Source organism: Aquarana catesbeiana, linkage group LG12 (genome assembly GCF_042186555.1).
Source record: "Aquarana catesbeiana isolate 2022-GZ linkage group LG12, ASM4218655v1, whole genome shotgun sequence".
In the NCBI taxonomy this organism is placed as follows: Eukaryota; Metazoa; Chordata; class Amphibia; order Anura; family Ranidae; genus Aquarana; species Aquarana catesbeiana.
The window spans coordinates 18,984,155-19,008,920 of record NC_133335.1 but is presented as its reverse complement, the minus strand read 5'-3'; the positions used below and the strand labels follow the sequence as shown (position 1 = coordinate 19,008,920).

General features: G+C 43.8%; 1 protein-coding gene across 3 annotated transcripts in view; it reads left to right on the top strand.

Annotated features, from left to right (window-relative positions):
• HCK (HCK proto-oncogene, Src family tyrosine kinase) overlaps positions 1-19,821 on the top strand; it is a 61,960-nt gene extending 42,139 nt beyond the window's left edge. For all 3 annotated transcript variants that reach the window (XM_073607295.1, XM_073607297.1, XM_073607296.1), the window contains exons 8-12: positions 971-1,123; positions 6,199-6,458; positions 9,526-9,679; positions 11,243-11,374; positions 15,543-19,821. In XM_073607295.1, coding sequence (XP_073463396.1) covers positions 971-1,123; positions 6,199-6,458; positions 9,526-9,679; positions 11,243-11,374; positions 15,543-15,745 — 902 coding nt within the window. In that variant the 3' untranslated portion in view covers positions 15,746-19,821. The remainder of the gene's footprint in view (positions 1-970; positions 1,124-6,198; positions 6,459-9,525; positions 9,680-11,242; positions 11,375-15,542) is intronic.
• Positions 19,822-24,766: the final 4,945 nt, after the last annotated feature.

Here is a 24,766-nt window from a genome sequence, read left to right as displayed (position 1 = left end):
AGCCTTTACAGGTTACTAGTTTAAATTTACACAGGAGGTCTGATGCAAGAATTATTGCGCTCATGCTGATGTTCGCAGTGATACCTCACATGTGTGGTGCGCGTAAGGACAGGGGGATGGGGCGCTTTTAAAATAAAAAGGTTTTCTTTTTTTTTTTTTTTACACTGTCTCTTTAAATTTTTTTGAAAGAATGGAGAAACCCCCTAAGGTGAAAAAACCCTTAGGTGGTGTTGTTGCCTTTAAAATTTAGGGGGTTTCTCCATTCTTTCTACATACCAGGGATGTGGCAACCACTTATCACTTTCTGACATGGTGAAAACATCTCTATCTTCACCTTTTTTTTAACCACTTAAGGACCGAGCCTCTTTCTGTTGTTTACGGCTCGGTTCACACTAGGGGCGGCACGACTTGCAGGTCGCCTCACCGAGGCGACCTGCACACGACATCCACGGCGACTTGCAAAACGACTTCTGTATAGAAGTCTATGTAAGTCGCCTCAAGTCGCCCCAAAAGAAGTACAGGAACCTTTTTCTAAGTCGGAGCGACTTGCGTCGCTCCTATTAGAACGGTTCCATTGTACAGAACGGGAGGCGACTTGTCAGGCGACTAGGTCGCCTGACAAGTCGCCCCTGTGTGAACCGGCACTTAAAGTTAAAAACAGTTTTTTTTGCTAGAAAATTACTTAGAACCCCCAAACATTATACATTTTTTTTCTAACACCCTAGAGAATAAAATGGCGGTCCTTACAATACTTTCTGTCACACCGTATTTGCGCAGCGGTCTTACAAGCGCACTTTTTTTGGAAAAAGATACACTTTTTTTAATTAAAAAATAAGACAACAGTAAAGTTAGCCCAATTTTGTTTTATATTGTGAAAGATAATATTATACTATATACTATACTATATACTATATATATATATATATTATACTATTTTTTACACTTTTGTTGATTTTTTTTTTTTTTGTAGACAACCTGGATGGCTTGTGCCAGAAACTCACCACAGCATGCAAGTCCGCTCGTCCAGAGAAGCCGTGGGAGAAGGATGCCTGGGAGGTGTCCAGAGATTCATTGAATCTGGAAAAGAAGCTCGGCGCTGGGCAGTTTGGTGATGTTTGGTTGGGTAAGCCGTACATTTCTTATTGTGCTTGAAAACACAAAGGATGAAAGAAGCCCCGAATAATAAGCAGTGCTATCTACATCTGTAGATAGTGCAGATCTTCTAGGTAACACAAGCAGTAGGATCTTTATGGATCGCTAATAAATATGAACTGTTGGTGACATTTGGGCTGTTTTCGAAAAAATTAACGTGATTCTAAAGGCAGAATGTTTTCTTTTTACCTTAAAGGAGAAGTGCAGGCAAAGAACACAGCAGCGCATTTCGTTCTGCACTCCTGTGACCCGTTTTCAACAGACAGCGGGCCACAGCCCGCTGTCGGCTGACGTCACAGAGCCGGTCCCGGCTTGGGGAAAGATCGCAACCATATGGTTGGGATCCGCCTACATGCTTGGACCGTCACCTGGCTCAGCTCCCGCCCCCCCCCCCCCCCTCCACAGCTCAGCGCTCCAATGAGTGCTGGAGGGGCAGAGCAGACAGCGGTGATTTTCCTTTTTAGGTCAACTTCCATTTTTTGTTTTTTTCTTTTATAAAGAGTCAAACTCTTTCTAAAATAAAAAAGAGCCTTTTGCTGAAATATATAGCTTCTCCAGGCGCTGCCCTCCACAGATATGTCATGCTGTGGTTGATCATGATCCTAAAATAAATAATAAAGCCCATACTTCTCTTTTAATGTAAAAGGTAACAAATCTTCTGCAAGCAGCGACTATAAGTACAGAAAAATTTAAAGAAAGCTTTAAAGCAAAATTATTGCTTTGACCTGCATGGAAAATGCACAGGCTTACGTTAAATGATCCTAATTATTATTATTAATATACAGGATTTATATAGCACCAACAGTTTTCTCAGCGCTTTACAACCTGAGGGCAGACAGTACAATTACAATGCAATTCAATACAGGAGGAATCAGAGAGCCCTGATCTGTACTACATCTCTGTACTGATGTACTACAGAGTGAGAGAGAGACACATAGGAGGTTGTCGACCCGGCCTGGTCCCATAAGCAACATTAGAACTGACCGCACACATACCTCCCAACTTTTTGAGATGGCTATGAGGGACACCTATTAGCAAAAGCACATAGGCAAAGAACACCCCCTTTTATACAAAAAAATTATTAGTTAAAGCGGAGTTCCACCCAAAAATGGAACTTCCACTGTTTGGATTCCTCCCCCTGTCCGGTGCCACATTTGGCACCTTTCAGGGGGGAGCAGATACCTGTCAAATCCAGGTATCTGCTCCCACTTCCAGAGAACGTAATTTCCGCCAACCCCCCCCCCACTGCCTTCTGGGAGACACACAGGTCCCAGAAGACAACAGGGACCGTTCAAAAAAAGCACAGCGCGACCCGCGTGTACGGCTTCACTGCCTGTTTCCCTTAGTAATGATGCCGGCGCCTGCACCAAGAGCCGAGGGACGGGTCAGCTTCGGGTGGCCACATTGCGGGCTCCCAGGACAGGTAAGTGTCCTTATATTAAAAGTCAGAAGCTGCAGTATTTGTAGCTGCTGACTTTTAATTTTTTTTTTTACCCAGGCGGAACTCCGCTTTAACCTCACAAGTGTTTTATTTACCATCACTATTCCTTTATACTGGCTCTAAAATTTACAAATGCAAAAATTTAGAAATCAGATGAAAGGTTTAGCTCTGGGAAACACTTTTTGAAAGATAAAAAGTGCATTTTATACACAACTATATAGATCAGGGGCTTTGCTCCAAATAAGGGACAGTTGGGAGCTATGCGCATAGCATAACCCAATGCAGATTTGGAAGTGCAGCAGCCTTTTTTTTTGTGCAAAGTTACTGTTTATGGTTCCCATTTTCTAAAGGTCATACAGATATGAAATAATTAATTAAAAAAAAAAATATGAGCCACTTCCTTCTTTTTAGCATGTGAATGGCGGGGACAGAGGCACGCCACCCACTGCAAGGCAGGCATGGAATCAAGTGATTCTGGGTGTCTGTTTTAGGAGATCCGCTGATTTTCTGATTAGCAGTCTTCACAGCCTTATGGACAAAGACACACTTGTTTATAGATAATATAGACACATAGACTCTGCTATCAGAAACTATAGAATTTATTTTATATTATGCATTAAAGAGTAGGTAAACCCTAAAAATTAACTCTTATACACACAGTCGGATTTTCCGATGGAAAATGTCCGATCGGAGCGTGTTGTCGGAAATTCCGACCGTGTGTGGGCTCCATCGGACATTTTCCATTGGATTTTCCGACACACAAAGTTTGAGAGCAGGATATAAAATTTTCCGACAACAAAATCCGTTGTCGGAAATTCCGATCGTGTGTACACAAATCCGACGGACAAAGTGCCACGCATGCTCAGAATAAATAAAGAGATGAAAGCTATTGGCTACTGCCCCATTTATAGTCCCGACGTACGTGTTTTACGTCACCGCGTTCAGAACAATCGGATTTTCCGACAACTTTGTGTGACCGTGTGTATGCAAGACAAGTTTGAGCCAACATCCGTGGGAAAAAATCCTAGGATTTTGTTGTCGGAATGTCCGAACAAAGTCCGACCGTGTGTACAGGGCATTATTTGCTCCCTTTTGCTCTGTTAAATTTACTATTATAAGCGAATAGTCATATCTAGTTAGCATTTGTAAAAAAATACCTGTTGGTCCTGCCTAAAATACAGTGCTGCCCTGTGCACTTTGCAGTCTTTTCTCTAGCAGTCTTATTGGCTCTGCTCACCTGTATGAATTACAGCAGTGGTTCTCAACCTCATTCCTCAAGTACCCCCAACAGGCCATGTTTTGGGACCTTCTCTAAGGCTGGATTCACACCTATGCAGTTTTAGTGCTTTTTGCATTTTGCAGATTTGCACTACAGAACGTGTTCCATAGGAAACCATGTTAAATGGACTGTAGTGCAAATCTGCAAAATGCAAAAAGCACTAAAACTGCATAGGTGTGAATCCAGCCTTAGATAAAATAGCTGTCCAAAATTCCAAGTCATTGACTCTGATTTAAAGCACCTGTGCAAGATAAAGGAAAACCAGCAAACATGGCCTGTTGGGGGTACTTGAGGACAGGGTTGGGAATAGGGTTGCCACCTCATCCCTTCAAACCTGAACACATATGAATTACACAGGTTCTGAGGCCAATTTATTGCAGATAAGGCACCAAGTGATTTTAATTACCACCTTAATCAGCCACAGAACCTGTGGAATTCATATGTGTTCGGGTTTAAAGGGATGAGGTGGCAACCCTAGGTTTGAACCACTGAACTACAGAACACCTCCTGCTCATGTTATTAAAATTACGAGAGGGGTGGTGTCCTGTAGTTCTCTCCTTGGGTTCAAATGCTGTTCCTCCATAGCTACAGTAGAAAGAGTGAGCATTGTCACCCTAGGACAGGATGTGTGTTGCTGGCAGGATCACTTTGTGAAAATAAAGGGGGGAAAAAAGCCTAAAAATTGAAAACAAATGCAGCTTTACAACTAAATACTGGTAAGCTGCAATATAGAATACATTTTTGTTCTTGGGTTTGAATAAGCTTTAAAGGAAGGGAAGTAGTGGCAGTCTCTAGCCATCGATCACACTATGGACTATACATAGGAATGAATGATGTTTTTGCAAAGGCTGTATGGTGACGGGCGGGGAAATGGAGAGTGGGGATGAAGGTAAGTATTTTAGTGTGCAGGCTACAGAGAGGGGAGTTTGTTGGTATGTTTAAAGTGGTAGTAAACTCAAGTGGTTCTAAAGGCTTGAGGCTTTTAGAATGCATGAAGGTAAAAAAACCTCTGTGCAGCAGTCCCCCAGCCCCCCCCCCCCCCCCCCAATACTTAACCGATCCAGTGATGTGCACAAGAGACTCTCCCTCCTCATTGGCTGAGACATCAGCGGGAGCCATTGGCTCCTGCTGCTGTCAATCACAGCCAGTGAGCCAATGACAAGAGAGGGGGGCGGAGCTGAGCCGCAGCTCTCTGATGTGAATGGACACACAGAGCCGTGTTTTGGGTGCCCCCATTGCAAGCTGCTTGCTCTGGGGGCACTGGGCAGGAAGGAGGGGCCAGGAGTGCCAGCGGGGGGACCTGAGAAGAGGAGGATCGAGGCTGCTCTGTGCAAAATCACTGCACAGAGCAGGTAAGTAAAAAAAGGAAGTAAAAAAAAAAAATAAAGCCTTTAATATCACTCTAATTTCACCTCATTCCTATTTTAAAGGACTTTAATTTTTGTGAAGTTGTCATTTAAAGCAGTAGTAAACCGCACCGCGAGCAGTTTAAGTCATAAAACTGCATACCAGTACTTTATGACAAGCTTACCTGAAAACGAAGCCCTCCAGCAGAGCGCTGTCACCGCTGTAGGCACTTCCTTCCAGGTTCATGGGCTTCGGGTGTATGCATGGCCAAGCCTCAATGACGTAACGGCTGCGGCACAGAGTTTTGAATGGCCAGCACAGTCCATTCAGAGCCCAGTGCATATGCACCGGCGACGTCACTCACTGCTGCTAAAGTAATTATCTTCTAAACGGTGCATGTTTGGGAGATATTTACTGAACCTACAGGTAAGCCTTATTCTAGGCTTATCTATAGGTAAAAATTAACCATGTGAGTTTACTACCACTTTAAACATACCAACAAACTCCCCTCTGTGTAGCCTGCACACTAAAATACTTACCTTCATCCCCACTCTCTAATTCCCCACTATACAGCCTTTGCAAAAACATCATTTATTCCTATGTATGGTCCATAGTGTGATGGATGGCTAGAGACCGCCATAATTACAGATCATCCACAGAAGATGAATAGGGTGTGCATAGTACCATGCTAGGATGATATTCATGCAGAGGTGATGGGCAGGAAGCTTTATTAAGACTAGGGAAGGATTTAAGTATTTTATTGAGTAGGCTACACTGAGGGAGGTGGGTATATTTACAAAAGTTGTCCTTTAAATCATTTGTATTATGAGTTTTTAAAAACCATTGAGGTGTTTTGCAAATATAATCCACCCATATCTACAGAAATCAACCCACAAATTCATTTTCTGTGCCTATTTCCCAGCCCTGGCTGCATCTTGCTCCGGGCCACTAAAACTTTCCTCTCCACTCCTTCATTTAGCCACATACAATGGGCACACTCAGGTGGCAGTGAAGACGATGAAACCAGGAACCATGTCTCCGGAGGCCTTCCTCGAAGAGGCGAACATGATGAAAACATTGCAGCACGATCGCCTGGTGCGTTTGCACGCTGTGGTGACGCTGGACGAGCCCATATTTATCATCACTGAGTACATGCAAAAGGGCAGCTTGTTGGATTTTCTGAAGAGTGATGAAGGCAATTCTCTCAAGGTGCCGCAGCTTATCGACTTTGCCGCCCAGGTAAGAAGCCAGGGATTATGGAAAAAATTTTGATGTGCAGTCTACTTAAAATCTACAGGGGGCAGCACCTGTGGCTCCTGAAAGTACCAAAGGGTTGCATATAATATTCAGAAGCTGCAAATATACTAGAGGAGGTGGTAAAAGACTGTAGGCATGCTGCAGGGTTTGTTGGAGACTGGAAACTTGCTGCAGAACACAACAGATAAAAGGATGTGGAATATGCGGCTGTAAGAGATTTCGGTCATTACGGCCCCTTTGCAAGTCAATGCTCCTACCCCCCTCCTGGAATCTGCAAAGGACACAGCAATTACCAAAGGGCCACAGGCTGGGCACCAGAAAAAGGCGTAACTTCAGGGGTCGCAAGGGTCACCACTGCGACCCGACTCCAGGCTTCAGGGGGACCATGGGGCTCCCCTCTGCACCTGGACAGGAGGGGCAGTATATAGTGAAACAGATGCCCTCCACGTTCCTCCTGAAGCCACTGAATGCCCCCTTCTCCTCCTCTCCCTCCTGCAGTAATTCAGTGGCTGCAGGAGGAACATGGAAGGCATGAGTTTCAGCTCTGCTGGGTTCCCCCCTCCCCTCTCCTGCCAGCTGCTGCAGGGGATATGTCAGGATGGAGAGCGGGGAGGGGGCTGGTAAATATGTTATTTACTGGCCCCTTCCTTGTCCGAAATGACTCTGTCCATTCATAACTTTGGCATAGTAAACTATGTTTACTTTGCTTCAGTTTATTAATGAATGTGAAGCTCTATCCAGAGCTTTTCCTATCCATTCATTCTGTGCAACTAAAAATGGAGGACACAGCCCTCAATCTCCTTTCTGTCTCAAAAGTGAAACATCAGAGGTCTGGAAAGAACCCTGATATTTCATAAAAGCACCAACAGAGCTCCTAAAAAATAATATTGAAAAAAAAAAGGTAAAAAAATAGAAAACTACTGACACCAGCGGTGGAACTACCAGGTATTTGTATAAAAACAAATTGTGTCAAATCACAGAGCCAAAAATATAATTTTTTAGTTATGCTAAATCAGAAACTCAGAGGCAGCATGAAAGTTTAGGAAGGTAACCTGGCTGCAACATTCAGACCTTAGGTGACCTCCAGCCCCTGACAGGTAAATGTCATTCTAAGGGCTCATGCACACAGGACGTTTTTGTAGCTGCTTTTACGGGCATGTGACGTTTTTTTTTTTTTTTGTTTTGTTTTTTTTTTACTGCCTCTGAACTCTTCTCCATGTTAGCCTATGTGTCCATGCACACATAAACTTTCAGAGGAGTTTGGAGGCATAAGCGTTGGGGCAGAAAAAAACAACGATGTCCGTGCGTCCAGCAGAAGAGGCTGTTTGGCTGTAAGGACAGAAAAAAACCTGCTAAACACTATAACAAGCTTTTAGCCACTTTTGGCGTTTTTACATTTTAGGAAGTGTTACGTTTAAAAAACCTAACAACCTAAAAAAAACCTAAACCTAAACAAACGTGGCTAAACACTCTTAAACTCTATTCAAAAATGAGGCTAAAAGCATGTCCAACTTCTTCCCCTAACCAACACATCAGGTCCAATACCGCACTCAATACTCTCCTCCTTCTGCCCTGTTACCACCGAGGAAGTTGACAAACTCCTCTCCATGGCCCACCTTACCACCTGTCCCTTGGACCCTGTCCCCTCACAATTACTGTGTCCACCTAAATGCTCTATTCTAAACTCCTTAACCCACATCTTCAACCTCTCCCTTTCCTTTGGCACCTTTTCCTCCCCGCTCAAACATGCACTGGTCACCCCCGTACTTAAAAACCCATTTGCCTCCAAGCTCATTGAACGCCTTGTCCACAACCAAATGAGTTGCTACCTCACTGACAACAACCTTCTCGATCCCCTACAGTCTGACGTCCCCCCCACAACATTCCACTAAAACTGCCCTACTAAAACTCTCCACTCCTCCTCAGCAAACTCCACTTCCTTGGCCTCCGTGATTCTGCTTTATCCTGGTTTTTCTTCCTACCTATCTCAGCGCACTTTCAGTGTCACTTAGAACTCCATCTCCTCCACTCCTCTTCCTCTTTCTGTTGGGTTAGCCCAAGGCTTCGTCCTTGGGCCCCTCCTATTCTCTTTCTATACCCCTTCACTGGGCCAGTTGATAACCTCCCATGGCTTCCAATACCACCTCTATGCCGATGACACACAGATCTATCTCTCCACTCCTCAACTCACCCCCTCAATCTCCTCATGGATCACAAACTTACTGAATGTCATATCGGTATGAATTTCACACTACTTTCTCAAACTCAATCTTTCTAAAATTGAGCTTGTTATATTTCCTCCTTCCCGGTCCCCCCCCCCCATGACTTTACCATTAAGATCAACAGCACAACCATTGGGCACATGCCAGGGTGCTGGGTGTAATCCTTGACTCTGACCTCTCCTTCAGCTCCCACATCCAATCACTGGCTAAATCCTGCCGCTTTAACCTCCGTAACATCTCCAGAATTCGCCTTTTCCTGACAAACGACACTCCTTCGTTATTTCCCGCCTCGACTACTTTAACTATCTCCTTAATGGCCTACCCTTACACAGGCTATCCCCCTTCACTCTATTAGAAATGCTGCTGCTAGACTAATACACCTCACTAACCAATCTGTGACTGCTCCCCCTCTCTGCCAATCCTTTCACTGGCTTCCCCTACCCCACCGTATGAAATTCAAAATACTAACCACAACATACAAGGCCATCCACAACATCGCCCCCAGCTACATGGGGCTGACCTGGTTGATTATACATTGAATAGATTGTTTAGACATTGCAATGCATAACTGATAATAAATCTAATAGAGTTGTTATGCAAATTGTGTAATAAAAAAATAATAAGCAAGCCGAGTTGTAGATTTTCTAGCAACGGGACCTTCCTCAATGATTGATTCAGTCTTTAAACAACAAAGTAAGCCCTTCACCTGCATAACTACAATCCTTTAGTAAGATTATGGTATAGTTCATATTAATTACTTTTTTAATACCTTCTTCTACATAGTTGGAAAGTCTAAAGGAGATGATGACTTTTCTCCTTTTTCACAGATTGCAGAAGGAATGGGGTTCATAGAGCAGAAGAACTACATCCATCGCGACTTGCGAGCTGCCAATTGCCTGGTATCCTCCACTATGGCATGTAAGATTGCTGATTTTGGTCTGGCTCGTGTGATTGAAGACAGCGAGTATACAGCCAGAGAGGGTAAGTACAGCCCACCCTACAGTATGTACTAATTAATGTACTACCATAGCCTACCATTTTACCTAAAACGGCTGATGGTTTTTTCTTTCTTTTTTTTTTTTTTAATGCTGATAAGATCGTTTAGCTGGCTTGCTTCTTGGAGACTCCATTGGTGAGACATCTCTGATTTCTGGAGTTTGCTTGTAGGCAGGTGCAGTCTACAGTCTCCACTGCAGGTGGCGCTCGACCGTAGCGACAATGCAGCTGGTGGAGGAAGTCGGGAGAAACTGTGTTTCTCTACAGTTTTCTCGGTCCCCTGGAAACGTGATCAAGTTGGATGCACTGGATCCAAGTGACCCTGGCGGCCATCTTGGGTCATGCAGACACTTTTTAAGTCTCTGCCCCCAGGTTTTGGCACACTTTTTGCGAGTAGCTAGTGTAGAGACAGGATACCCATCTGTCAGGGACAGCATTAGAGGTAAGGAGAGGTTCCAGTGGAGTAGGGAATAAGTAGGGCCTACGTCTGCCTCTTCAGGAACCTTCCCTTTTGGTCCGACCGGCCAGGCCGCACCTCCTCATGACAGATTCTGTCTGCAGCTTGGTTTCACAGGCTCCTGACTCTGAACTGTTGTAAGTGCACCAGTCAGGTGAGCTTCCCCGCCGAGCCTGTTTGTACTGTTTGACAAGTTCTGCAATGCATCGTTGTTGGCAAACTGGGACTAAATGTGCTTTCTGTCGCCGCACCTACACAACATACATACCCACTGGACCCTTATGAGAAGATCCCACTTATCCTTCTGGGTTTTTAAATTATTTCATATCAGAATGCAACAGTATGTGTGGGAACACCACAAGGTAGGTAAAACAGATCCCGTAACTACTTGGGGAAGTTATCACCCCGAAAGTCCCCAAAGCTATCAAGTGATTCAACCCAAAAAGATTCCATATCAACCTTGAAGATGTTATACCCATATACAATGTTATCTAATGAACCAGTGTTTTCTGTTGACTTTAACAAGAACTGTGTCGCTTAGACATCACACATGCAATGTTATTTATAACCCAATTGAACTTTCAGTTAAAATCAGCTTAATATGTTCCACATTTACCTAAACAAATGGTGTTCAAAGTCTTAAAGTTCCTTTTCTTTAGAGAGAAATCACAGCCTGATTAGAAAAGCCTGTCCCCTGCCAACATGCTGGCATGGACAGACTTTTCTATTCAAGATGTGGCTGCTTTCTGTTAGAAATTCTGTAGCTTTGTAGCTTTGCTGCTTAACTGCTGACAGGCAACAGGCAACAGGAACTTTATTCTACAGAGAAAAGACATCCATACAGCATCTACAAATGTATAAATACTGCCATCTACTGGCTGATGTAGTTGTTGCACAAAATACATGAACAATGTATTCCACCACTTTCTAAGGAAAACAAACTATGACGTTACACACCTTTGCACAACACGTATAAGTCGGATGATCAACGTAACTGCCAGCCAGCTAGCATTTTCAGAAGGAGGTCATCAATGGCTCTCTGTATCTCTCTCAATCTAGTCATGTGACGTATTGTTTTTGTTTTTAAACAGGAGCCAAGTTCCCAATAAAATGGACCGCTCCCGAGGCTGCCAACTACGGCTCCTTCACCATAAAATCTGATGTGTGGTCCTTTGGCATCCTTATGACCGAGATAATTACCTATGGAAGGACGCCATATCCAGGTGAGGGCGCTGTAATCCCTACAAAGGGTTAGCCAGCATTGTAGATGGCATTCATTTAAACCTTCTAAATAGAACTGCTGATAGAAACAATAGCAGGCACAGTCCAGATGTTTGGCCTGCCTTTGATAAGCCAGTCTTTGCTGAGAACTAAAGCTGCCTATACAGTGAGGGGAAAAAAGTATTTGATCCCCTGTTGATTTTGTACGTTTGCCCACTGACAAAGAAATGATCAGTCTATAATTTTAATGGTCGGTTTATTTTGACAGTGAGAGACAGAATAACAAAAATATCCAGAAAAACGCATTTAAAAAAAGTTTTAAATTGATTTGCATTTTAATGAGTGAAAAAAATATTTGACCCCTTCGCAAAACATGACTTAGTACTTGGTGGCAAAACCCATGTTGGCAATCACAGAGGTCAGACATTTTTTGTAGTTGGCCATCAGGTTTGCACACATCTCAGGAGGGATTTCGTCCAGCTCCTCTTTGCAGATCCTCTCCACGTCATTAAGGTTTTGAGGCTGACATTTGGCAACTCGAACCATCAGCTCCCTCCACATATTTCCTATGGGATTAAGGTCTGAAAACTGGCTAGGCCACTCCAGGACCTTAATGTGCTTCTTCTTGATCCACTCCTTTGTTGCCATGGCCGCTGTGTTTTGGGTTGTTGTCATGCTGGAATACCCATCCACGACCCATTTTCAATGCATTGAATGTGGGACGGAGGTTCTCACCCAAGATTTGACGGTACATGGCCCTGTCCATCGTCCCTTTGATGTGGTGAAGCTGTCCTGTCTCCTTAGCAGAAAAACACCCCCAAAGCATAATGTTTTCACCTCCATGTTGGACGGTGGGGATGGTGTTGTTGGGGTCATAGGCAGCATTCCTCCTCCTCCTCCAAACACGGAGAGTTGAGTTGATGCCAAAGAGCTTGATTTTGTCTCATCTGACCACACCCAGTTCTTCTCTGAATCATTCAGATGTTCATTAGCAAACTTCAGACGGACCTGTACATGTGTTTTCTTGAGCAGGGGGACCTTGCGGGCATGGCAGGATTTCAGTCCTTCACAGCGTAGTGTGTTACCAATTGTTTTCTTGGTGATTATGGTATGGTGCCAGGTGCCTTGAGATCATTGACAAGATTCTCCTGTGTAGTTCTGGGCTGATTCCTCACCATTCTCATGATCATTGAAACTCCACAAGGTGAGATCTTGCATGGAGCCCCAGACTGAGGGAGATTGACCGTTATTTTGCGTTTCTTCCATTTGCAAATAATCGCACCAACTGTTGTCACCCTCTCACCAAGCTGCTTGGCGATGGTCTTGTAGCCCATTCCAGCCTTGTGTAGGTCTACAATCTTGTCCCTGACATCCTTGGACAGCTCCTTGGTCTTGGCCATGGCGGAGAGATTGGAATCTGATTGATTGCTTCTGTGGACAGGTGTCTTTTATACAGGTAACAAGCTGAGATTAGGAGCACTCCTTTTAAGAGAGTGCTTATAATCTCAGCTCATTACCTGTATAGAAGACACCTGGGAGCCAGAAATCTTGCTGACTGATAGGCGATCAAATACTTATTTCACTCATTAAAATGCAAATCAATTTATAACTTTTTTGAAATGTGTTTTTCTGGATATTTTTGTTGTTATTCTGTCTCTCACTGTTAAAATAAACCGACCATTAAAATTAAAGACTGATCATTTCTTTGTCCGTGGGCAAACCGTACAAAATCAGCAGGGGATCAAATACTTTTTTCCCTCACTGTACACATGCCAGATGACAGACAATCTTGTATTTATTAAAGGCCCTTGGCCCTGAAAGCCTCTGTCTGGAGGAATAAATAATATGGGGTGGTTTTAAAAAAAAACTTCCCAGTCACTACTGTTCCCCCTCTCCCAAGGTAAGCAGCATTGGAAGATCCCTTCCTCTCCATCTATTGTCAGAGACAGAAATGTTTCTATAGAGCAGAACATTACTGTTCAATGAGCACCTAGGCTTGACAGCTGCCAGAGGATGCTTGGACCTTGGCCGAACAGCCAGCTGTCTTTTCATGCATATGCAAGAAAATGTCACCAGCGCACCAAGGATCTCCAGAATGGGTCCAAAGGTTTAAAGCTGAGTTCCACCCAATTTTGAGAGGTGGTCTTAAACGAAAGACCACCTCTCCACCCCTCGTTTTTGGATATTTAAAACATTTTTTTTACTTTCTAACTTACCTTTTTTGGAAGTACTAAGAGTACTTCTGATCCAGCTGGGCTGCAGCCGAGGACGTCACATCCTCTTCTGCGGCGAGCCCCCCCGTTGTCTTCTGGGATATGTGTGTGTCCCAGAAGACAAGCTGGCCATTCACGAAGCGCCGCGTAACTCGCACATGCGTAGTCGGAAACCAGCAGTGAAGCCGCAAGGCTCCACTGCCGGTTTCCCTTAGTTGGAATGGCGGCGCCTGCACCTGATCCGAAGGACGGATCGGCCTCAGGGGGCTGACATTGCGGGGCTCCCTGGACAGGTAAGTGTCCTTATTAAAAGTTAGCAGCTACAGTGTTTGTAATAGTAAATTCGGCTGGAACACCGCTTTAATCAGCGACCACGTTGTTACAGCAGATTACAATGTTTCGGAGCCACGCAGGACCCCTGTATCAGGCATGTGACAAATTGTGATACAGAAGAAAAAATATTTAAAGAACCATCCACCAATCAGTGAGCAAGAAAAAAACCTCAGCCCCGCCCCCTGACATCATAATGACTCTAAAACGTTGCAATCTGCTGTAACCATGTGATCGCTGATTAAAACTTTGGACCCATTCTGGAGATCCTTGGTGTGCTGGTGACATTTTCTTGCTCTGACTTGACACGGTCCCAGCCGGTGATCGCTTCCGCACCCACTTATATGCACAGCCATTTCTACAGGAACCTGTGCGCTGGAAAAAGTGCTCAAAAAAGGCTGTGCAGCAACTCAGCTGGTTGTCCTGCGGTGTCAGGTGAAGGCCGCAGGCCTTATTGCAACACTTTATTAAAGGCAAACTGCAATGGCTTTGTGGCAATTTTTTTTTTATTTATATATTTATTTTTTTACCTTTATATGCTTTTAGCCCCTTTACGCCAGCTCCCGCCTACTCTTTAAGGAGTTGTCCGTGCTTGCGGCCAGTAGGCTGGCTCCCAATCATGTGATGACTGTGATCGGGAGTCCATCTTACCAGCTTTGTAAATAGTGATCGCAAGCTGTCGGTGACACCACGATCACACACAGAGCAGCAACGCTGACTGTACGCATATACAGTATGTGGCAATACAGCGTTGAAGCCCACTGCTGTATTGCCACATACAGTACATGTGTATGGCTGGGGGCCACAGGTTATTCACAGCTTTTCTTTTACGCATAAATATTTGTTGCTTGACAAAAGATTCCCAAAGCACCATGATGTAGCTAAAAAAAAGCACTATAGATAGAATGTGTTTGAAATAACCTTAAATTCTCTATAGTAGATGCACGTGCATAATAATTGATAGATAGAGGGCAGCCCACCCCTCCTTAAGCTCTTCAGCTCCATAAGTTTTACCCCCCCCTTCATGACCAGGCCATTTTTTGCGATACGGCACTGTGTTATTTTAACTGACAATTGCGCAGTTGTGCAACGCTGTACCCAAATAAGATTTATGTCCTTTTTTTCCCACAAATAGAGCTTTCTTTTGGTGGTATTTGATCACCTCTGCGGTTTTTATTTTTTGCGCTATAAAACATATCCAATAAAAAATTTTAAAAATCGAATTTCTTTATCAATTTAGGCCAATATGTATTCTGCTACATATTTTCGGTAAAAAAAAAAATCCCAATAAGCGTATATTGGTTGGTTTGCGCAAAAGTTATAGCATCTACAAAAATTCCGATAGGAATCTTTTCCGTCGGAACAATAGAGAACCTGCTCTCAATCTTTTTTTGGAGGAAATTCCGACAGCAAAAGTTCCGATGGAACCATACACACGGTCGGAATTTCTGACCAAAAGCTCACATCGGACTCTTCTTGTGGGAATTTCCCGATCGCGTGTACGCGGCATTAGACAGCAATAAAGACTTGACTATTTCTAACCATTCTGTATCCAAAAACCTTAAAACAAATGTTTTGGCTGGAGTGATACTTTAAAGAAGTAACTGAAACTCTGCTTTCTTTCCAGGTATGTCCAATCTAGAGGTGATCACCGCTCTGGAACGTGGCTATCGCATGCCATGCCCAGGAAACTGCCCGCGGGAGCTGTACAACATCATGCTGGAATGTTGGCAGCAGGCCCCTGAACAGAGACCGACCTTCGAATACCTGCAAGGTGTCTTGGAAGATTACTTTACAGCCACCGAACACCAATACCAGCAGCAGCCCTGAGGGGCGCCGACCCGCACCACACATAAAAGCCATGCATTGCCAACTCTGCGTTGGACTTACAGGCCAACCTTATCTTCACCAAGTTATTAGCATTTCATCGACACCAATTCATAGCATAAGGAGATAACTGTTTTCTGCCATTTTATAAATTGTCAAATTTAATTCCTTATTTACTAATATTTTACACCTGGTTTCTCATTGCTGTGAAGGTTAGAGCAGAATCTTACAGAAAGGACATTGATGCACAGCAGTGCCTCTGGAAGATGCTGTTTGTAGATCATTTTTCATGCACAATTTTATTATTTCTTTTACACATGATGTAAGAAAGACTGGAATAGCACTGTGAGTAGCACTGTGCACATTGGAAGCTGTGAACCAGCACTGTGCACACAGAAAACTCTGCACCAACGCTGTATACACTGGAATCATTACACTAGAGATAAGCTTGGGCATCCTCCAAGTTCATTGCATTCTGGCCCGCAGCTCATTGAAGTACAAGAAAGTGGGAGTTAGGAGGACGCCTGAGCTCATCTCTGCCTTGCACCGGCACTGTACACCCTGAAAACTTTGGACCAATGCTACGCACACTGAAAACTCTGCACCGGCACTGTGCACACTGAAAACTCTGCACCGGCACTGTGCACACTGAAAACTCTGCACCGGCACTGTGCACACAGAAAACTCTGCACCGGCACTGTGCACCCTGAAAACTCTGCATCAGCACTGTGCACACTGAAAACTCTGCACCGGCACTGCGCACACTGAAAACTCTGTACCGGCACTGTGCACACTGAAAACTCTGCACCAGCACTGTGCACACTGAAAACTCTGCACCGGCACTGTGCACACTGAAAACTCTGCACCGGCACTGTGCACACTGAAAACTCTGCACCAGCACTGTGCACACTGAAAACTCTGCACCGGCAATGTGCACACTGAAAACTCTGCACCGGCACTGTGCACACTGAAAACTCTGCACCGGCACTGTGCACACTGAAAACTCTGCACCGGCACTGTGCACACTGAAAACTTTGGACCAATGCTATGCACACTGAAAGTTCTGCACCTGCACTGTGCACACTGAAAACTCTGCACCCGCACTGTGCACACTGAAAACTCTGCACCCGCACTGTGCACACTGAAAACTCTGCACCGGCACTGTGCACACTGAAAATTCTGCACCAGCATTGTACACCCTGAAAACTTTGGACCAATGCTATGCACACTGAAAGTTCTGCACCCGCACTGTGCACACTGAAAACTCTGCACCAGCACTGTGCACACTGAAAACTCTGCATCGGCACTGTGCACACTGAAAGTTCTGCACCAGCACTGTGCACACTGAAAGTTCTGCACTGGCACTGTGCACACTGAAAACTCTGCACCGGCACTGTGCACACTGAAAACTCTGCATCAGCACTGTGCACACTGGAAGTTCTGCACCCGCACTGTGCACACTGAAAGCTCTGCATCAGCACTGTGCACACTGGAAGTTCTGCACCAGCACTGTGCACACTGAAAACTCTGCACCAGCATTGTGCACACTGAAAACTCTGCACCAGCACTGTGCACACTGAAAACTCTGCACCAGCACTGTGCACACTGAAAGTTCTGCACCCGCACTGTGCACACTGAAAACTCTGCATCAGCACACTGTGCACACTGAAAGCTCTGCACCAGCACTGTGCACACTGAAAACTGCACCAGCATTGTGCTCACTGAAAACTGCACCAGCACTGTGCATACTGAAAGCTCTGCACCAGCACTGTGCACACTGAAAACTCTGCACCAGCACTGTGCACACTGAAAGTTCTGCACCCGCACTGTGCACACTGAAAACTCTGCATCAGCACACTGTGCACACTGAAAGCTCTGCACCAGCACTGTGCACACTGAAAACTGCACCAGCATTGTGCTCACTGAAAACTGCACCAGCACTGTGCACACTGAAAACTCTGCACCAGCACTGTGCACACTGAAAACTGTACCAGCATTGTGCTCACTGAAAACTGCACCAGCACTGTGCACACTGAAAGCTCTGCACCAGCACTGTGCACACTGAAAGCTCTGCACCAGCACTGTGCACACTGAAAACTCTGCACCAGCACTGTGCACACTGAAAACTCTGCACCAGCACTGTGCACACTGAAACTTTTAATACAGCACTGTGTGACCTGCACTCTGTATGGTGGCAAATGAAGCAAATAAAAAATGATTAAACCTGTGTGCATGTGTTGATCTACAGTCAATAAAGGAAGGTCACTTGTAAATGTGGACAGAAGAGCCGGCCAATCACAGGGTTATGGTTACACATTTGTGATTTTCTTTATAAGTTTAGTGAGTGATAACTGCTGGGAAAGGACTCCACATTGTTATTAATATGTACACGTTAGTGATGAGCGAATCAATTCACGAGTGTTGTTGGAATCATTGTAAAGTCTGGAATTATCAAAAACTTTGACCCATACCCCATTGAAACCGAATGGGGGAGGGGGTAAATCTGGAAACTTAGCTGGCCATTTTCAAGACTAAAGGCTCGTACACACTATAGATAAAATAGAATTTTACTACGATTTTCGTATAGTGTGTACACAACTTTCAACAGCCGATTCCGAATTTTCGTACGAAAATTCTCAAAAGAGGCGAACTCCAAAATTTTTCTCGTACGGGAAGAGAACGAACGATTTTTCTTTAATGTGTACCGTTTTTGTATGATTTGCGTACGAGAATAATCAGAAACAATAAACAACAAAAAAAGCCTTTGTCATAAGAGAATATTTGTAAGAATTTTTTATACGAATTTTCTTTCATCGATTCCAATTTGCTGTGAAACATCGAGAAAAATTGGACGATCGTGTGTACCCCGCTTTAGAGGCCAACGATTGTCAAAAAAAGGAATGGGGAGCTGCGCACTGCCGTAGAGGAAAAGACCAAAGCCATTTTTTAAAATGCCATTTATCAGGCAAAGGGTCCTCTTTAACCACTTAACGACCGCCCTATAGCAGTTTTACTGCTACAGGGCGGCAGCTGTGCACAGGATCACGTATATATACATGATCCTGCACTTCCGGGTAGAGGGGCCGCAAACGCGTGCCATCGGTGGCTCACTCCCACTGTGATTACACACAGCGGGAGCCCAGCCGCAGGTCCCGCGGACTCAATGTCCGCCGGCACCCGCCGCTAATCGAGCAGAGAGGCAGAACGGCGATCTGCCTATGTAAACAAGGCAGATCGCCGTTCTGACAGGAGGGAAGGCATGGATCTTGTGTCTCAGCACAGCAGGGACTAGGATCCATGTCTTCCTCTAGTAAAAGCCCCTCCCACAGTTTAGGAAAAAAACACTGGTTAGGCTCACAGTTAACCCTTTGATCGCCCCTGATGTTAACCCCTTCCCAGCCAGTGTCTTTAGTGCAGTGACAGTGCATGTTTTTTAGCACTGATCACTGTATCAGTGTCACTGGTTCCCACAAAGTGTCAAAAGTATCAGTTAGTGTTTGAATGTCAATATCGCAATATCACATGTCGCTGATCGCTGCCATTACTAGTAAAGAAAAAAATAAATAAAAATATCCCATAGTTTGTAGACGCTATAAAACTTTTGCACAAACCAATCAAAATACACTTATTGGGATTTTTTTTTTACCAAAAATATGCAGCAGAATAGATAAAATTTTGAAATTTATGAAGAAATTCAATATTTTTCAATTTTTTATTGGATATGTTTTATAGCAGAAAGTAAAAAATATTGTTTTTTTTTTCACAGTTGTCAGTCTTTTATATTATGATTACGGTATATAGTAATATATTGATTTCATATGGTTGTGTACTCCTTGTCTGGCCAATATTGTCCAATTTTTTTTCTCTTTTTTATTGTAGAGTATATTATCAGCTTGATTTGGCTGCAATATAAGAGGCAGTTATTATGAAATACAAATCTGAGTGTCTTATTTCAGAGATAACTGCCAGAAATATTGTATAGACTGATTGCATTATGTAAATGGTTTTACTAGGATGCAATTAAAGAGGGAGATGTGAGACATGTTTTTAACCATGAAATAAAAATTAAGTGTGTATTATTTCTGAGACAGAAATATCTTGTATTATATGGACTCTATGCTCGCTATCATTCAACATCCTCCCCTGCACTGTTGCACAGAATACGTTGAGAAGGGTGCATGGCCAACTTTGGTACCGTATAAATCCAAATTCAAGAAATAGCCAGCAATCCTTAACCGCTTCAGCCCCGGAAGATTTTACCCCCTTCCTGACCAGAGCACTTTTTACAATTTGACACAGCGTCAATTTAACTGACAAATGCGCAGTCGTACGACGCTATACCCAAACGAAATTTGCACCCTTTTTTTCCCAAAAATAGAGCTTTCTTTTGGTGGTATTTGATCACCTCTGCGTTTTTTATTTCTTGCGCTATAAACAAAAAAAGAGCAACAATTTAAAAAAAACAAACTATTTTTTTTTACTTTTTGCTATAATAAATATCCCCAAAAATGTTTTTAAAAAACAATTTTTTTCATCAGTTTAGGCCAATATATATTCTACATATTTTTGGTAAAAAAAAAAAAATCGCAATAAGCATATATTGATTGGTTTACGCAAAAGTTATAGCATCTGCAAACTATGTGAACGTTTATGGCATTTTTATTTATTTTTTTTTATTTTTTACTAGTAATGGCGGTGATCTGCGATTTTTAGCGGGACTGCGTCATTGTGGCGGACAGATCGCCCACTTTTGACACATTTTTGGGACCATTGACATTTATACAGCGATTAATGCTATAAAAATGCACTGATTACTGTGTAAATGTCACTGGTAGGGAAGGGGTTAACACTAGGGGGCGATCAAGGGGTTAAATGTGCTCCCTAGTGTGTGTTTCTAACCGTATGTGGATAGGTCTGACTGGGGGAGGAGACATATCGTTGGTCCTACTTAGTATGAACACATGATAGGTCTCCTCTCCACTGACAGAACAGGGATTTGTGTGTTTACACACACAAATCTCCGTGCTGGCTCTGCTGGCCACGCGCATCGGGTCCCCCCCACGCAGCCGAGCCATTCTGCCGATGTATATCGGCATGAGGCGGTTGGCAAGTGGTTAAAGTGGTTGTAAACCCTAGGACAAAAAAAAAAAACAAACAAAAAAAAACCTGCAAGACAAAGGCATAATGAGCTAGTATAGCATAGCATACTAGCTTATTATGAATTACTTACCTGAGATTGAAGCCCCTGCAGCCGTACTCGTACACCTCTCCGGCGGCCGACATCCCTCCCGGACTTACTTCCAGGTATCGCGGGATCCGGCGCTGTGATTGGCCGGAGCCGCAATGACGTCACTCCCGCGCATGCACATATGTGCCGTTGCTTCAGTTTGCTTCAGTGCACATGTGCATGATGACGTCGGCACATGCAAATACAGGGGATATCTCCTAAACCATGTAGGTTTAGGAGATATCCATGGTAACTACAGTCAAGCCTTATTATAGGCTTACCTGTAGCAAAAAGTGTGTTGTAAGGGTTTACAACCACTTTAAACACTGTGTAATAGAAACAGAGGTACAAATCTGTGTTGAGGCCACTCTAATTGTGACAGTGTGGGACAGGATGATGAATGTAGTTTACTTTGACTGTGACTGCCACTAGCACCCCCAAATTATTTATGCTACCCACTCTTAGGACATGAACCATTGTAAATTTCTTTGCCGACTAGCTTTGTGCATTGCAAAAATGCACCATGTTTTTAAAAACTGAAAATTTCCTATCAAATACATACCGCAATTTCCGTTTCCTGATGGACTCCATGGCAGCATACGTATGGGTTTACTCCGCCTCCTCTCCCACTCTATAGGACCCCACATCCATGAAATTTGTCTCAGAGCCTGAGGGCCGTGTTCCGTAACGAGTCTACTCATGACACTGGACTAAATCAGAAAAGGAAAATTACGGTAGGTATTTGATAAGTATTTTTTTGTTTTCCTGACAGACTCCATGGCAGCAAAGGTATGGCAAATAACAAGCCATACACACATGGGTGGGCAATGCTGAACAAAAAGCTTTGAAAGAACCATCAACAGACAAGGCTTTCAAACCAAAATTGACAGAGGATAAAGAAGCAGGCTCTACACCATGGGTGCTCAACCTGTGGCCCTCCAGCTGTTGCGGAACTACGCGTCCCATGAGACATTGCAAGGCTGAACAGTTAGTTGCAAGCATGACACCCAAAGGCAGAGGCATGATGGAACTTGAAGTTCAGCAACAGCCAGAGGGCCACAGGTTGAGTACCCATGCAAGCAAAAGCAAGCAAAAGGCCATATCTGGCCGCAGCTGTGGCCCTTTGCTTGCTTTTACCTGGCCCCTGAGGCACTGTTTCATCCACTGATACCAACAATGGGACATAATTCCCCCCACTGACACCAATGAAGGGACACAATTCCTCCCAATGGCACCATGAATGGGGCTCAATGACATCCATGATGGGGCACAATTACTCCCACTGAAACAAACAATGGGGAATTATTTTTTCCCACTGAAATCGTAACCTTTTCTACTCCCAATGGCCACAGTCCAGCTGGCCCTGCTGGGTAAACTGGCCCTTTATTTATGAAGTTTAGATACCCTTGCTCTACACAATAGTGAGCCATAAAGTTATTGATCGAGGGCCAAAAAGCCGCTCTAAAGATTACATCAGGTGCCACATGCCACAAAGCCGCCCAAGACTAATGCCGTGTACACACGAGCGGACTTTTCGACGGACTAGGTCCGACAGTCTTTCCGACGGACTTTGCAGCGTACGTCCGCCGGACTTTCAAATGAACGGACTTGGACACACATGATCACACCAAAGTCCGACGGATTCGATAGCCAGTACCCAATAGCTGCCCTAGCGTCGGTTTTAGTTCGTCGGACTAGCATACAGATGAGCGGATTTTTCGACCGGACTCAAGTCTGTCGGAAAGATTTGAAACATGTTTTATTTCTAGGTCCTTCGGACTTTTGGGGAAAATAAGTCCGCTGGAGCCCACACACGATCGAATTGTCTGACGGAGTCCGGTCCGCCGGACCAAGTCTGCCGGTAAGTCCTCTAGTGTGTACGCGGCATTAGACACACTCTTGGTCGAATACGCTGTCTCTGCCTCTGGAGGACCCAAGCCCTTAGCTCTGTAAGCCTGTTTGATAGACTGAACAATCTATGCCACAATCATCCTAAATGAAACATGTTTCCTGGCAAAGAGAACAAATGATCCGAAAGTCTGAAGGAAGCTGTAGCTTGTAAATACAACTTTAAAGTCTCATCCACACCCAGAGGATGTACATTGGTGCTCTCCATTACTCTGAAGGTTGGCAGGACAATTTCCAGGTTCTCATGAAAAACCGATGTTACTTTGGAATTTGAGTCAAGCATAGGTATCAGCTCCACCCGATCTGGGAAGAAGGTTAAGAAAGGTTCTTCATGACCAAGGGCTTCAATTTCAGAGACTCTTTTTGCCGACGTGATGGTGACAAGGAAGGAAGACTTGATAGAAAGGAGCTTAATGGAGATTGACCTTGCACACTAACAGCTGCAGCATCCATCCTGGGCATTCCACGGCCACCCACTGATAGCAGGGCAACTCGGCGAACTGCAAGTCGCCTGCCAATGGCAGGGCCCTAGATCTTCAACAACAAAACTTGTATGCCCATCTCCACCTCGCTGATAGCTAGGGATCACTGGAACTACCAAGGGTCGTTTCACCCGGAAATCGTGTGAACAAGACCTGCATGCTGAACCACCAGAACCTGGCCACAAACGCTACAATTTAATGGAAAAAAAAGGTAAGGAAGTAACTTTCAACCAACAAGTCCTATGAGGAAAAAAGGAACATGGCCTCTGGCTGTGAGCCCAAATTTATGGGAGTGGGGTCCTATAGAGTGAGAGAGGAGACGGAGTAAAACCATGTGTCCTGCCATGGAGTCTGTCAGGAAAAGCTATTTATGCATTGCTGAGACACACTGGAGATCTTCAGCTTGTTACATGGTTAATCTGGTTGAAAAAATTAAAAAAAGACATAAGACAAAACGCACACAAATCGAAAACCCTCCATATACACTATTCTATACTCACAGTCGATCCAGACTAAGGCAAAAAAAACCCAATAAAGCATAATCCAATTTGCTCCAATGGGGAAAAAAAAAAATCCTTCCTGATCTCCCAAGAGGCAATTGGATATTCCCTGGATCAACAGGCATGCCTGACTATATCCTATTTGTTCCCTTGTATGTAAGGGTGAAATCTTTGTTGGATTAGAGTTACGGGCCACACTTTACAGAGAGGCCTTGCTGAAGCAAGGTGGCTACCACATAGATTTGCAAATATATGCAACTAGCACCTCTGTTTTTAATATGTAATCTTATAAGGAGTTCTGGCTATAACCATCATTTAGACCCATTCACAATATTTCAACCTTTTTTTTTTTTTTTTATTGGAAAAAAACAACTTTATTTGAATGAAAAACATTTTACAATGTAGTTACTTATTCAAAATAATAAACATTACATTTTTACAGGCATTTTGTTTGAGATTCTTCCTACATACAAACATGTTAAGGTACAAGGTTATGATGGTGAATACATTCAGTATATAAGAGTATATATACTTCATATAATTTCACCACCATTACATTTTTACTTGATCTTTACCTATTTTTGACCTTCATTAGAACAGTCCTCTTTTATTTTTATCTAAGTAGGTCTGTCTGCGAGGCATTAGGATCTAAGTAGGTCTGTCTGCGAGGCATAAGGATATTTCAACCTTTTTACTAGATCAAGAGGGAGAGACCAGGCAGGTTTTATCATGATAACAAAATTCAAAGACAACAACCACACCCTCCAGAATCACTATGAAACCCAGGTCTATAAAGTGCTAAACTAAATTTCAAGTAAGAAATTTACACAATATTTCATAATAAATTGTGACTACCAATAACGGAAAATTGTTACCAAATACTTACCGTAATTTTCCTTTCCTGGCT